The sequence below is a fragment of the Bos mutus genome, chromosome 22 (assembly GCF_027580195.1).
Source record: "Bos mutus isolate GX-2022 chromosome 22, NWIPB_WYAK_1.1, whole genome shotgun sequence".
In the NCBI taxonomy this organism is placed as follows: Eukaryota; Metazoa; Chordata; class Mammalia; order Artiodactyla; family Bovidae; genus Bos; species Bos mutus.
This window is the reverse complement of record NC_091638.1, coordinates 46,832,018-46,847,712: the sequence shown is the minus strand read 5'-3', so window position 1 is coordinate 46,847,712 and position 15,695 is coordinate 46,832,018. Positions and strand designations below refer to the sequence as shown.

Sequence of the window (15,695 nt, the reverse complement as noted above, 5' to 3'; positions counted from 1 at the left end):
TTCGTCAGATAATTAGATGGCAGGCACTGTTTCTGATACAGTGCAAAGATATGAGGGTGTATCATTTCCTCCAGTCTAGCTCTTATGCCTCTTTCTACCTGGTTTTGAAGCTTAATAGTCATGACAGTCAGGATCCAATCAAGACATCATGTCATCAGTTTGTTTGTTTGTTAGACTTAAGTCTTTGCTTAAGGACCAGTTGAGGCAGCTGCTAGTAGCCATGGTTCCAAGGATCCATGTCACGATAGAGGGTGTCCACATTGGCACTGATGATCCAAGTGTTTATAGCAGTTTAGCCAAGTGGGAGTGTCCTGAGTTTCTTTGTTGGGGGAGGGAATCAAGCCATTTTATTGAAGGGCTTTGGGGAAGGGTCAAAAGACTGGGAAGATAATGAAATCCAACATCCTTTTCCCAGCTGGGATCTCCCCATCTTCACAGTCACTGGAAAATGAGTGTCATTCTTACCACTATAACTCATTTTCTGGATCACTTTGTGGTAGTCCCTTCATCTTCTAAAACTGTTTCTCACCTGTGTGATAAGGATAGTTCCCCAAGGGCTAAGTGCGCAAACAGTGTAAAGTGCTCGGCACAAAGAAGGGCCTCTGTTGTATTCATTCCCATCTTCTGTGTCTTCGTCAAACTCTTAATTTGCTCAAAATAATTTTGCTCCTTTAGACTATTTAAGGGAATATAAAGCCTACTAAAGTCCAAATGTATTTGCTGAAACTGCATAGACTTGCTGAGATTTAACTGCTTTGTATTCACAGAGTGGACATTTCATGTGGTTGAATTTACTACAGCTGTGTGTGTCTAGGGTCTGGGTGTTTGGAGAAAGGCAAACATAGACTGTCAGTGTGTTGTCTGTTTTGTTTGAGTCCTGTAAGAGCATCGGAAAGTTACAAGACTCCAAACTGAAGGCCTGACCAATCAGGAGGGAGTATGTGTGAGCAAAGCATGATGAATGTCAAAAGCAGGTCCATGGTACTTTCCTAGCAGTCCAAAGTTTAAGACTTCACCTTCCCATGCAGCCAGTGCGGATTCAATCCTTGGTCAGATATCTAAGATCCTGTATGCCTCATGGCCAAAGAAACAAAAAGGCAAACAGAAGCAATATTGTAACAAGCTCAATAAAGACTAAAAAATGTTCCATAAAAAAAAAAAAAAGCAAGCCTGGTGTACAAATGAATTTCATAAACATTTGAAAGAATTTAAGTTTTTGGTCTTAGTTTACTTTTTGGTACTATGGAATCAGCCCTTTGTTAGTTCTGTCTTTTCTTCATTAAAAAAAAAAATCCTCCAATCTTTTACCACTAGCATGTGTTCATATATCTGCTTACTTGATTGTCATTTTGAAATAAAGTTATAATTAAAAGTTGACAGAGGAGAAAGAGAGTTGAAGCAGGGAGAATAAAGTATATGAATACCTTTCTATAAAATTCAAATCTTCTATGTAATTTCAGTTCATTACCTGGGCATTAAAAAAGGGAAAGCCAGCTTATCCTTTAAGCTGGCTCCTCATCCTTGGAATTTTAAAATGGCAAGCCTGATTCCAAACAGTGAAAATGTCATTCCTTGAATACAAAAGGGGCATATAAGAATTAGAAGGGAAAGAGAACAGAAGATGAGTTGAAGGCACACACACTTCATTCAGAACCAGCCCCATGGTTTACTCAGCTTCCAGTGGACTTAAAAGCTCATATTTAGCTTTTGTATGGCTCATATACAGACAGGATCCTGCCTCCAGGATTGCTCCCCTTGCTGCCCAGTATCTTAAGCTGAATCAGTCATTTTTGGGGAAAGTATCAGGCAGGGTTCAGGATCTTATTTAGATCCTGAATAGAGCCAGTAGAATGCTGGCTTCAGGATCTTATTTCTTTTGCTGGAGGAGGGCTTTTTCTGAGCACACTGAAGCAAGGGACTTACATAAAATGTTTGGGGACCAAGATCACGGGAATGGTCTTATTTTTCACTATTTATTCTTGATTTCATTTTAAGTCAGCTTCACACATGTGTATGTGTGGTTGACTTTACCTTAGAAAAGTAAAAGCCAACTCGGTCTGCTAACTCAGGGTCCTTCAAAAGTCAAGAGGGACCCAGGCCGTTTTCATTTTTCAAGGTTCCCAGTCTGTTAAGAAATGTTGTTGTTGATCAGTCACGTCTGACTCTTTGCAACCCCATGGACTGCAGCACTCCAGGCTTCCCTGTCTTTCACTGTCTCCCAGAGTTTGCTCAAACTCATGTCCATTGAGTCGGTGATGCCATCCAACCATCTCATCCTCTGTCACCCTTTCTCCTCCTGCCCTCAATCTTTCCCAGCATCAGAGTGTTTTCCACTGAGTCAGCTCTTCTCATCAGGTGGCCAAAGTAATGGAGCTTAAGCTTCAGCATCAGTCCTTCCAATGAATGTTGAGGGTTGATTTCCTTTTAAGATTGACTCGTTTGATCTCCTTGCAGTCCAAGGACCTCTCAAGAGTTTTCTCCAGCACCACAATTTGAAGGCATCAATTCTTTGACGTTCAGCTTCTTTATGGTCCAACTCTCACATCCATACATGACTACTGGAAAAACCATAGCTTCAATTATACGGACCTAATGACAAAACAGAGTTGAGAACTGGGGTATATTTTAAATATTTGCATTTAACACATTACTGTTTTTTTTTTTTTTTAAAGCAGAGAGTGCTATACAATGTGATTGAGGTTTTCCTAAGAAGTAAAGGATACAGTAAGAAAAACTGTATGCACCATAGGCTGTGTGGTCCAGGAAAGAGATGCATCTTCTTCCAGTGCTATGGTTTCTCTGTGACTATACCTGTGCTCTCTTTAGGAGATTAGTGCAGGAAGTCTAAGTTTAAGGCTCTTTGAACTGGAGGCCTGCTGATGGCTTTCTGGTCCTCAGGAAGTATCTGAATACTGCCCTGACCTGGGCCTGCAGGGAGCTTTTCATGGTGGTTCTTACTACTGTTTCTTGCTTATTACTGCTCACAGAGTGTGAGCGTATTTTCATCTTAAAACCTTCCTTCACCCTGCATTCGTTTCTTGGTTTGCCTCAAATCCATCCCTTTCTTCCTCTTCCCTTCTTTCCTTCCAATCTAGATATAGGAGTCTAATCTATTTTTTAAATCATTGCTACCAGATTACTTTAAAGATGACTTCAGTTTCAGAATTGATCATGTTGCTTTTATGCCCAATCAGACCTCGTTGCTCCTCACCCTGACTATAGTGCACAGAACATAGTGTTCCTTGGCCTTGCTTCTTGCCCTTGCTCATTTGAACCCCACTTGCCTGCCTCTTTGTACCCTTCTCCCCATACCACTGGCCTTCCCCATCCCAAACCACCAACAGACTGCAGACTCATGAGGCTTCTTCCTTGGAGCCTTTGCTGCTCAGTCTCCCATCACTTCTCTTAACCAGTTGGCTGACTTCCACTCAGCCTTTAACTCAAACTCACTGTCACATCATTTATGAAACCTTCCCCAGACTGGTACCTCATTCCCTGGCAGAGATATCTTACTTTGAGTTCCTTACTTTGAGTTGTCATAACACCTTAAACCTCTTTGCTCTGTGGTTCTACCATGTGTAAAGTTGGGATAAAGCTATGTGCTTTCCTTTATAGGATGGCTGTGAGGATTAACTGGATTAATTGATTAAAGTAGTTAGAACAGTTTCGCACTGGGATAGGAAATGTGGAACTAAATAATTTGCTGTTATCTCCTTGTGGGACCTCCTGTAAGAGCCCACACTACACTGTCTAATTATAAATACTTGCTTCTCCTCAGAGCTGAACTGTGAATGTGTTGGTCATCCTCATGGCCCAGCTTTTAGTGTAATTCTTCTCATTTACTTAATTATCATCAGCATTGTCTTGTTATCATCATCAACAATAATAAGAGCTGACATTAATGGACGTTCATTAGGTACCAAGAGCTTTTGCCCAGAGTACTCTAATGAAGTAGCTCAAGCTAGGATTCAAGTCAGGTTGTCTGACCCCGGAGCCTACTCTTGGACCAACATAATATGTTCCCTTTCAAACTGAAGTTGCCTGGTAAACATCTGGATGGGTGGATACAAGGAGAGAATAGAAACAGAATTGAAATAGCGTTTCCCCTGCATCATATTTACATAAAAATCCATCTGAGTAGGTAAAATCTGTTAGACACAGAAATTGTTCAGTATTTCTCTGTTTTCAAGGGTAAAGGGAATTTTCCTTCTCTGATTATAGTTAGGGCCCAGGGGCGGGGAGCTGCCTGCCATAGTCGCTGTCCTGTTCTGTGTCGCACTGGTACCATCCATCAAAGGAGCTTGCTTTGGCAAACAGCTTAATTTCTGTGTTTGTGCCATTTTGAGGACATCAGTCAAAACTTTATAAAGGCCCTTGCCTCATTCCATTTTCACCCGACTGATCACAGATTCTGCTGTTGAAGCTAAAAAAAGCCTGGTGGATTCTGAAAGCCAGTCCTTAAGGAGCAGGCACACAGCCTTGTGTTTGAGAACACAGATTTTGGAGTCCTTTTCTTGGCAGCAGAATTAACTTTCACATAACCTCCATGTAACTGTGAACTTGTGTTGCTGTTCCAAGTTCTCCCCACATGGGAGCCAACCATGGGAATCATAGACTCTGGTCTTTTCTTGTTCAGTCAAACTGTGTTATGCTTGAAAATTTTGTCTCCTCCCCTGCCCCATTACCATGATAGCTTAATTACATTTGTGTGGAATTCTTCAGGAAATGTTTTGCATGCACATGCTCATCAAATTCACACATGGAAATACAGACTAAAAATGGTATTATTTCAGTTCACAGGGTAAGAAAACCAAGACTCAAAGAAGTTAAGGTTTTCTCAGAGTCAAGTAGCTACTGAGTGGAAAGATCTGTATTCAAACCTTTGTCCTTGGGCTCTGAGACTGTTCTAATTCTATTGAGCTGTAATGTTTAAAAGGCCAAAAGCTTAGAGCCATGATTAAGTCATCTCCTTCTTAGTGTCCCACTCGGTTCTTGTTGCTGTTCTGATTAATAGGTTCTCAACAAATACTTGTTAAACTAAACTGAACAGAAGTTATGGGAACTTGTTGTTACAGCCAGAATTGGAAACTCTCTGTACCGTAGACATTCTCTCCAAGACTATCACCTTCTTAACTTGGCTGCATCTTATCTTATCTTTCTTTTCTTAGGCAGATGCTCCCATCTTCCTTACCTAGTTGGACAGTATCCTCAATGCTCTGCCATTGTGGATTCTGGTCAAAACCTCTGAGTCAGCCCTGGAAAGATGTAATTAAGGGCTGGAACAAAATTTTGTTCAACATGGTCAGACGCCTCAGTGATAGGTAATTTCCATTGTGGGATATGTTTATCCTTAAACCGACTTAATATCATAGCTCTTTTCACACTGGACTTATACCCTCTCAGGAAGTTAATGACAGTTCCATTGCCCATGAAGGGAAGAGTTCAGTTATCTTAAAACTGAAGGATTCAGAGGGAACTTTGCAAGGTTCATGGTTAAATAGCCTTGATTTTGATAATCCAACTCTATAAACCACTGCCAGGAGGATACGTACATAGAAGACCACATTCTAAAATGCTGGATCATTTGGAAAAACTTGCTGGGGCTGAAATGTAAGACGTCTTTTTTTTCTGTCTCCTCCCAGCTGCTTTGGCCCTTGGGTAGCCTTTTGAGCAGTTTGGCTGTTTCCATGTTCAATAGTTTTGCAAATGTTACATTTTGGCAAATGCAGCCTTAGGTGTAAAATGAGATAGCTTTGGTTTGGAAATTGGCCACTCATGTTGATAACAGTTATTAATCGAATCAGCCTCAAATTGATAACAGGTATCTCCTGTGGAAACAAAGATAATTTGTTATTGATTGTGATCCAGTCTTCTGATGTAAACTCTAGGCTTATTTTGTCTTGTAAAAGGTTGGTGTAGCCTTATGCAATCTGAAGGAGACAGGAAGAGATGGGGTGGAGGAAGGAAAGAAAACTCTCCCCACATACACACGATGTGTTTACTCTATTGTTCTGTTACCTGCTTTCTCTGGAAACTTTATAGATTAGCTTTTATAATCTACTTTGAAATGTTTGCTGTTTTTAAAGCAGAAGCAATCTTTGCAGCTTTCAAGCAGAAGGTCATTTTATACAAAATGTTCATTCGTGTGCAACAAAGCTTATTTCTTGTACAGGAACAAAGAAATAATGAAGGCTCCTTAAAAGTTGTTTTTCTCTAAAGGAACGATCATCTTGATAGCTGGTGATTTATATGTGCTTTTTCTATTGAGTTGAAAAGCAAAAACATTCGTATCAATAAGGATTACTGAATATTATTAGACTCAGATGTGACTCTAACTTCAGCTTCAGTGTTTCAGAGTAGGAGGGAAAGACGTCTTGGATTTCTTGTCTAGTTGGTGTCCATCTCTCCAGGTTATTCCTTTTGCCCTGATTCACTACCTGATGATAATCCAGCCATTAATGTGGTCTCTGCATAGGTCTCTGATATCCAGCTGTTTCTAGAACAAAGTCCCAAAAGTATTCTTGCCTCCAAAACTTTGTTTGCCATGTTTCTTTGGGCTGAACGCTCTTTTAGCAACGTCCCACTTTCCTTTAGAGCTCAACTTAAATGTAATTTTTTGGGGGAAGCTTTGTGGCTTATTGTTACTATGATTTTTCATTTAGCTCTTTATAGGGAAATAGCTATTTTCTTTATGCATGTCTTCCACCCTCTGTAAACCACCTCATGATGTTCCATGGCTCACTGGTGATACAAGTCCTTCAATTACTCTAGCTACAAAAGCGTCAAAGATTAATCTACACTGTTGCCTGTGTGCTTAGTCGTGTCCAACTCTGTGACCTTACAGACTATAGCCTGCCAGGCTCCTCTGCCCCTGTGATTCTCCAGGCAAGAATACTGGATTGGGTTGCTGTTTCCTTCTCCCATGTATCTTCTCAACCCAGGGATTGAACCCACATCTCCTGAGTCTTCTGCATTGGCAGGTGAAGTCTTTAACCACTAAGTCTCTTGGGGAGCCCTAATCTATACTGTTACAGAGTGATAAAAACTATATCCAGATTGGAGAAGAGAAGAGATTAACAACAGATGGAGTGAAAATGTAAATTTAAATATCTTACTCTTCCCCCCAACATGACAGTTCTTAAATTGTTGGTTTCTGACTCTTCATACAAGGATGGAGTGTTTAGAATTAATCCTGGGACAAATCAGTCACATTTTGTCCAGATTTCTGGATAGATCTTTTGATGAACTGATGGCATTTAATGAGAATAGACATTTTTCATTTTTATTTCTAGGACCAGTTGAGTTTGAAATCTGTGACTGTAGAGAGAACCTGGGTTTCCTCTGTCCTTATCTCTTCAGGTGGTCAGTATGTCAAGTTTAAGACATGATCGTAACATGGTACTAGGATAATGATCACCTTCTGTACATACTGATTGGCACAGCATGTAACTTTTACTCCATCACACTCATTGGCAGTCCCTAAAACAAAAGCTGATGATCGTTTGTGTCGGGAAAAGATAGACCATATCACGCTGGGTGTGGTTGTGACAGCGATTGTTGCTTCTCTTTGATTGCCCCATTTAGCTGCTTTTCTGCAAGTTTAGCTCTTGTTGATTTGAAGGAAGAGTCACGTGATCTTTTTTCTGGTATTAAAGACAATTTAATAACTAGCGTTATGTTAAATGACCACAGATCTTCCTTAGCATCCCTTCAGTTGAATTTAAGCATTATTTGAGAAAGAATTTTGTACTCATTTCAGAGAAAAAGGGCAATAAAAACCCAATACGAGCATTAAATGTCTTTGTAAAACACAAAGTGAAATCACTAGACATATTAAATAGTTTGAAATTTTTGTTAAAATTCCTGTATCCCATGATCATAGAATTTACAAGCCAAAGCTTTTTGTCTTTAATATGAGAAATAAAAGTATCATTTTTCTTTGCTTTTCATGTGTTTTTTAAAAAAACCTATTGACTTACTTATTTTTGGTCGCACTAGATCCTCGTTGCTGCCCTCAGACTTTCTCCAGTCGGTACGTGGGCTTCCTGTTGCGGCGGCTTCTCTTGTTGCGGAGCACAGGCTCTAGGTGCATAGCTGTCAGTAGTGTGGCAATGGGCTCAGTAGCTGCAGCTCAGGGGCGCTAGAGGACAGGCTCAATAGCTGTGGTTCGTGGGCTTAGTTGCTCCTCGGGATGTGGAACCTTCCTGGACCAGGAATCAAGTCTGTGTCCTCTGTATTGGCAGGCAGAGTCTTATTCACTGTACCACCAGGGAAGTCCTACATATGGTTTTTATGTTTCTGTTTAAAGGCTTTTTGGCCATAATTGTCCCTGCTCCAATTTTAGGGATATTTATTAAAAACTTTTTTCACTTGTGCACAATTTGTTCACCTGATAGAATCAGTAGGGTTCCAGTAATAAGTTACTTTGGTTGTGGAATTGTATTTTCCATTACTTTCCCCACTCTTCACTGCGTATTTCTTTCCATCTTTTCTCCTTTTAAGCCAAAAAGATCTGGAACCAAAAAATGAAATACAAGTAGAACAAAAAATCATTTTCTTCTTCTGATCCAATTTTTACTTTGACTTGGTGTCCTATTTTCCCCCTTCTGGACCATGACAGAGAGTGTGACATCTCCAATGTCTTTAACGCTAGCCTTGATTTCAGTGTTTTCAGGGGAGGAGAGGGGAGACTGTGCATTCTGTATTGTTGCATGATATATGTGGAGTCATTGTAACAAGAAATAAGATGTGGTTTTAAATGAAATGCCTTAATACCCCTGCTGTTCCCCTTGGCAGTTTTGCCTTCACCAGAGCTATAAATACTATCTATGGTCCATGGCTTCTAGCATTTTATATATATAAAGTTAACTTCTGTGTTTATTCCACTAAAAAGGAAGAATTATTTAGAAATCTTAAAAGTCAGTGTAGTATGTATCAGTTGATGAATTGCAAGTTTTTAGCTTGTAGGTGCTTTGTTTCAAGGCCAGGATGTATATTCTGCTATATTGTTATCATTTTTATTTAGTAAGGAAATGCTTGGTTATTAAGGGGGAAGGTGTACCTATGGACAAAACTGCTGCTTTCTCAGATCTCAATTTTGAATACCAGTCTTCAAAACCATTTTTATTTCCAGTGTGTAGTTTTAATTAAAAAAACACAATTCTGTAGTCCCATCTGCAAAGCCAAAAGAGGAATTCATACAAGAGAAAATTAACTTATTATTAAAAGAACACTGCCTTTCTAATAGATATGATAGAGTAACAGTTCTCCTCAGGCTCAGTGGCAGTTCCTTATATAATAACTGAAATATTAGCACATTTAAATTGATTTTCCTTGCCTGCAAGTAATAATCAAAATTATTTTAAAAACATACTTAATTTGACTTAGATGATAAGGATATTTGCTCAGAAAAGGACACTCTGGGCTATTATTTTCTGCTGGTAAGCAAGAGTTGGAAGTTGAGTGGTTTTGATTTTGTTAATGATGATTCAGTTTATTTTTATTTTATTAACAATGGGAACACTGTCTCCAGGACTGCTCTGTTTTAGGTAAATTTATGGCACATGATTTCTTTCTTAAATAACATTTCTTATAATTCATTTATCTTTATACTAGTGTTTTGAGAAAGATTGACAATATTTTGTTCTTTCCAAAAGGTGTTCATGGTTCTTGATGTGCTTTTTGTCATTATCACTGTGTGTAGCAACTGAGTCTATTCTTGTTGGTGCAGGAGAGGCCGGGCATTCCCCTAAATTCTCTCATATAATGTAGGCTTGTCTCCTGTTGGCATCAGAGTGCAGACTGGGATAACTCCATCACAAGAAGGATATGTCCTTTCCAAGAGCCCTATTCCAAAGTACTTCCATGCTTCACATGAGACAGTATTATGTGTGGTTGCCAGTTAACTAACTTTTTCTGAATCATTTCTCCTAAAGCTCTGTAGTGAGCATGATGGGAAAATATCTTTATGGAAACAAGAAATGTGTGAGATAAATTGAGTTTAAAAAAGGCATGCCACAGATTTAACTTGAAAATGAATGTAAAAACCAGCCAGCAGGATTCAAATTCTCATGGACTCAACTGCTGCACACAAAGAACAGTGTTCAGGCTGGTGTCAGTGGTTTGTACAGTATTATACAATTGTTTCTAGTGTGTTATTTTCTTGTGCCCTGTGGCTTGTATTGCAGTATTTGTAGTTGAAATACATCTCGTGTTATGCCATACACAGATTTTTTAAAAGATATTTTAATTAATTACTTTATTTTTGGTTGTAATGGGTCTTTGTTCCTCTGTGGGTTTTTCTCTGGTTGCAGCGAGCAGAGGCTACTCTCTAGTTGCATTGTTCAGGCTTCTCATTGCAGTGGCTTCTTCTGTTGCAGAGCACGGGCTCCAGGGCTTGCAGGCTTCAGTAGCTGTGGCATGTGGGCTCAGTGGTCGCGGCTCCTGGGCTCTAAAGCTCAGGCTCAATAGTGGTGGCACATGGGCTTAGTTGCTACATTGTGGCATGTGAGATCTTCCCAGATCAGGTATCAAACCCATATCTCTTCCATTGGCAGGCGGACTGTTTAGCACTGAGCCACCAGGGAAGCTCTATACACAAATTTGTTTATGGCATGTATGCTGCTGCTAAGTCGCTTCAGTCGTGTCCAACTCTGTGCGATTCCATAGACGGCAGCCCACCAGGCTCCTCTGTCCCTGGGATTCTCCAGGCAAGAACAGTGGAGTGGGTTGCCATTTCCTTCTCCAGTGCATAAAGTGAAAAGTGAAAGTGAAGTCGCTCAGTCGTGTCCGACTCCTAGCGACCCCATGGACTGCAGCCTACCAGGCTCCTCCACCCATGGGATTTTCCAGGCAAGAATACTGGAGTGGGGTGCCATTGCCTTCTCTGATGGCAGGTATGAGATATACATAAATATAAATGTAAACAAAACATTATATGAAATGCGTTTTATGCTATGTTGTTTCATGATAACCTCAAGTTGCCTGTTTCTTATTTGTTGGTCCTATACTGCTTTATTGTTTTTTGGGTTTCCAATTCTTCGCTTTTTTCAATATTATCTGTCTCGTTCATTAAGAAATTTTATTTTGTTTTTATTTTTTGATCATTTGTCCATTTCATTGCAGTTTCTTTTCTGGGTTCTCAAAGTACTTAGACACCATAAGAAAACAACTTCTATGACTGTAAATACACAGTCAAAATGAATGGCTTTTTTGATGTGTAAGTGTTTAAAGATGTATAATATTTATTACACATACCTTATAACAGTTTGTAAATGATTTCATGGTACATGCATATACATTCTAAATCTGTTACGATGATTAAAAAAATAAGCTCACACAAACACAGATTTCTTAAATCACTGTCAGTCATTTATCTTTCAGAGTCCACATTGATACATTTGCAAATTGTGTCAAATCATCACAGGATGTTAATAAGCTTCATTGACCAGGATGTTTCCCAAAAGACCAAGGCCCATTGAAAGTTGGGCCAGTGTGTCCAGTCTACGTAGATCGTGTCTCATTCTTTTCCTCCATTTCTCATCATCTTTACTTTATGCCTCTCTCCTATAAAGTATTTTATGTCTTATAGTGAAAAGACATCTATGTGTATATGTATATAGACACACACAGATTTTTAAAAATATAAATGAGGTTGGGGAAACCTTAGAAGGTTGGTGACGCTCATTACAAGGGGATCTGGGATGAGTGCTATTTGTAGTCAGTGGCTCTCAAACTTTAACAGCTTCTTAACCATCCAGAGAGCTGGTTAAAACAAATTGCTAGGATAATTTCCCTGTTGGTTCAGTGGCTAAGACTCTGTGCTTCCCAACACATGGGGACCAGGTTCTATCCCTGGTTGGGGAACTAAATTCCACATGCCCACTTACTGGTGCAGCCAAATAAATAAAAAATAATAGATATTAAAAAAAAAAAAAAGTTTGCTGGGCTCAGCTCCAGAGCTTCTGATTCTGTAGGACTGGGATGGGACTTGAAAAATGTGAGTTTCTAACAGGTTCTCTGGTTAGATGCTGCTGGTGAGGGGCTCCGCTTTGAGAACCACTGATCTGGGATTGTCTTTTCAGATGTTTGGGATGAGGAAACCATCCCAAGAATTAGAGTGGGGAAGGGCTTGCCCAGATTTCCCAATGGTAGGGTAGGTACCTTCCCTAGAATTGGCACTGGATCTTCTGGCTCTGGCCCTGTAATATTTTCCTGGGATCTGTTCTTCGACTGAGCAGAGAAGGAGAAGCTTCTTCCCAACTATCTGAAGAGAGTGTGAGAAACCAGATTGGCCACGCTTCCCAATTTCCATTCTGTGTGCAGCATTATCTCTGGCTGACCTGTCACTTTCTTTAAATGTCCTCTGGAGAGAGAGGGCTTTAGGGCTTCTACTGGTGCCCAACCTACCCAAATATATTTCAGCCTCTGTATTCCCATGTCCAATTTAATAATTATTCATGGAACATTTTTCTGTCGATTTGTGATCATTTAGAGATTAATCTAATGTCATAATTTTTGAAACATGGCCTGTTAAACTCAGTTCTATAATATGTCCAAAAAGCAAGCTAAAGACAGCATAGGCTACAAGAATAACTGTGGGAAAAATATAAATGGTTTAATTTTTACCTGGATCTGAAGTTTTTCTTTAAATTCAATAAAATTTCAATGAAATATTATTTCACTAAAGGAGTTTTCTGCAATATCCTGTAGCTTACATTTTCATGGGTAGAAATAACTTATTGTTGGTAACTTTAAATTAAAGAGTAAATGATTGGCATTAAATGGAATTTTATAAAAATTGTTTCATAACAATATGTATTGGCTTAATTTCATTGGCAAAGAAGAGTAACAACAGTTGTGCATTTATAGTTGTTAGTTATTGATTTAATTTTAGTGATTTTCTTATTGGGATGCAGATTGTCAAGATGGCATTGATGTACCATTAACTTCAAATAAATGTTACCTGATAATTATGCACCAGAGCTGGGTGCAGAAAGAGTTGACCTTAAATGATTGAGGGAATTAAAATAAATACCATTTCCATACCACTGGGGAAGAAAGCCCACTTAGAGTTGGACTCTGTTCAGTTCAATAAATCTTGACCGTGGGCTTTCTATGCTTAAGGAATATACTTTTCTAGGTAGGTTTCAGAGTCCTTATCTGGCCTGAAGAGCCAGTGTCTTTGAATTTTTATGAAAGGGATACAGAACATGTGTGCATTTATGTACATATATGATTGGGTGATGAAAGCAGAAACTGGACTTCGACATTGATGTTATTTTCAGCTTCGTGGGAGCATGGGCAGCAGGTCACAGTTTCCATACCATGATATGACCTGGCATTTGGGGCAGTGGAGAAATGTCAGTGTTTTCACGATGTTGAGGTGGGGTCCAGGTCACACTTTTGACTCTGGGTTGCTTTCTGTCTTTCCAGCGTCTTGTGGAGGCTGCAGAAGAGGCGCACCTGAAACATGAATTTGATGCCGACTTACAGGTAACTGATTAGAGTTTGAGTTAAACTGCTTTTTGTGCTTGCTGCTAACGGAGAAACACTAGGTATACTGGAAATACCAGGGTTCAGATGTTTGGGGAGGAGGATTTTTAGAGTATGGTACAGAGTTGAAATAAATGTACCTATTTCTTAACAAGACAGGACAATGATCCTCAACCGTTTTCCACTGTGTAAATTACAGGTGATAATGCATACTACACGCATGTAACCAGGTTTCAGTGAACTCCTAATTCTGGGGGAGTTAGTCAGTCAACTGACAGTAATCGCCAGAGCTTTCAATGATAAATTGGTAAGATAGATGGCAGAATATATCCAAATCCCTCTTCCATGACTTCATTTTAAGTGACTGAAAGAACATATGGATCTAACCTTGAATTTACTGTTAATTATATTTTAAAATTACATCATTCACAGACCTGGATTTGAACATCTGCTTAATAAGTTTCTTATACTGAATCTCATATCTAATCATTGCACACATGTATCTGGTTGGGAAGGATTTCGATGCTGCCATGTATATAGAAAACATAGTAAAAGGCAAGGAGTGAATTGAATAATACTTTGAGGTTCCTTTGGGTCATTCCAGAAGGAAATTTTATCTGTATTGTCATTTTGAGTTTGTGACTTTTCCTCACTGCTGGCAAAACAGGAGTGAATCTTAACTCCTTAAGGCTGTGCTTTGCTAGAACATACATACTTCTTTTAGTGCCATGTGCTCACAATTAGGAAATAGTGTTTATTTTGCCATGTTTTCATTCATATGGAAAAGATAAATCTTCAAGCACAGAAAAAGATGTTGATACCAAAGATAACTTTTAACTGTGTCTCTGTCCCTGGGGTGTCCTTCTTGTCATCACTTCCATCTATAATTTTTGCCTTGTGGATAAAGAATGCCCACTCAAATGGAGTAATAGAGGCGAGTTTAATAATGAGAATATTTGCAAATGCATGGTAAAAAGAAACCAACAAGCAATGGTGTTATATTCTTGGGGCAAGCCACACACCTGGCCTGAAGGAGCAAGGGGAGGGAGTGGTTTCTAGAACCCAGGGATGGTAGCTGTATGGAAAGGGTACTTGGTAGAGAAATGGTGAGGTGATAAGGGTGGAATTTGGGGGAAAGCTGTCTCCAATAACTGTCTCTAGTCTTCTAATTTCTCGCTGTAACCCACCGTTGACTGAACCTAACTGTTGCTGTAGTTAATTTGGTTCAGAGTTTCTGAGACTTTGGTGGAAAAGCTTGAAGAATGGGTCTGGAGAGGAAATAGTCATTTTGAGTCATAACACTGAATGTATGAAGCAAATAGAACCAAGAATGCAGTTAAGCATCAGAGGCTCCAGGAAGAGGTGGGAAAAGCCTTGGGGATTGTCGGTAACACCTGGAGAGGAATGGGGCAGACAGCCCTGCTCTTTGAGCAAAGTTACACAGGGCAGAGTCAGCTGAAAATAGCAAGAAGCACCTTGTCTTCCTATAGCCTTACCTGCTTGGTGGCTCCAGGAAGAACCAGGGGGCATTTGTTGGCTACATTTGTCTGAAGTGTGCCTCTTCTTCAAGGATTTGAACTTCCTAGAATGGACTGGAAGGGATTTAATGAAAGCATTAGGAAGCACCTTTGCAAGTGTGACAATTGTATGGACCTTTTCAGTGCCTTGCCAAGGAAACTCTCTATCTCTCCTTGGGAGTTCCAGAAGATTTTTCAGCAATATTCTGGTTGTAATTGACAGAAAGTCAACTCAAATCAACTTAATTTGATGAGAATCTGTGAGTTCAAGCTGATAATAAATAAAAAACAATCCACATGCTCAGTTGCTCAGTAGTGTCTGACTTTCTGCAGCCCCATGAATGGTAGCCCACCATGCTCCTCTGTCCGTGGGATTTACCAGGCAGGAATACTGGAGTGGGTTGCCGTTTCCTTCTCCAGGGGATCTTCCCTACACAGGGATCAAACCTACATCTCTTGTGTCTCCTGCTTTGGCAGGCGGATTCTTTACCACTAGCGCCACCTGGGAAGCGCAAATAAACAAACAGATGGGTAAATAGACAAATACATAAATAACAGAAAAGGGAAAGCTCTTTTAGCTGTGGTCCCCAACCTTTTTGGCACTAGGGACTGGTTTAATAGAAGATCATTTTTCCACGGATGGGAGGTGGAAGGATGGTTTCGGTATGATTTAAGTGCATTGCA

At 39.7% G+C, this 15,695-nt stretch overlaps 1 protein-coding gene across 1 annotated transcript in view; it reads left to right on the top strand.

The window, feature by feature from the left end:
• The window catches only part of CACNA2D3 (calcium voltage-gated channel auxiliary subunit alpha2delta 3), a 901,045-nt gene that overhangs the window by 267,610 nt on the left and 617,740 nt on the right, over positions 1 to 15,695 (top strand). The window contains exon 4 of the mRNA XM_070359574.1: positions 13,435 to 13,494. Within this exon, the coding sequence (XP_070215675.1) occupies positions 13,435 to 13,494 (60 nt within the window). The remainder of the gene's footprint in view (positions 1 to 13,434; positions 13,495 to 15,695) is intronic.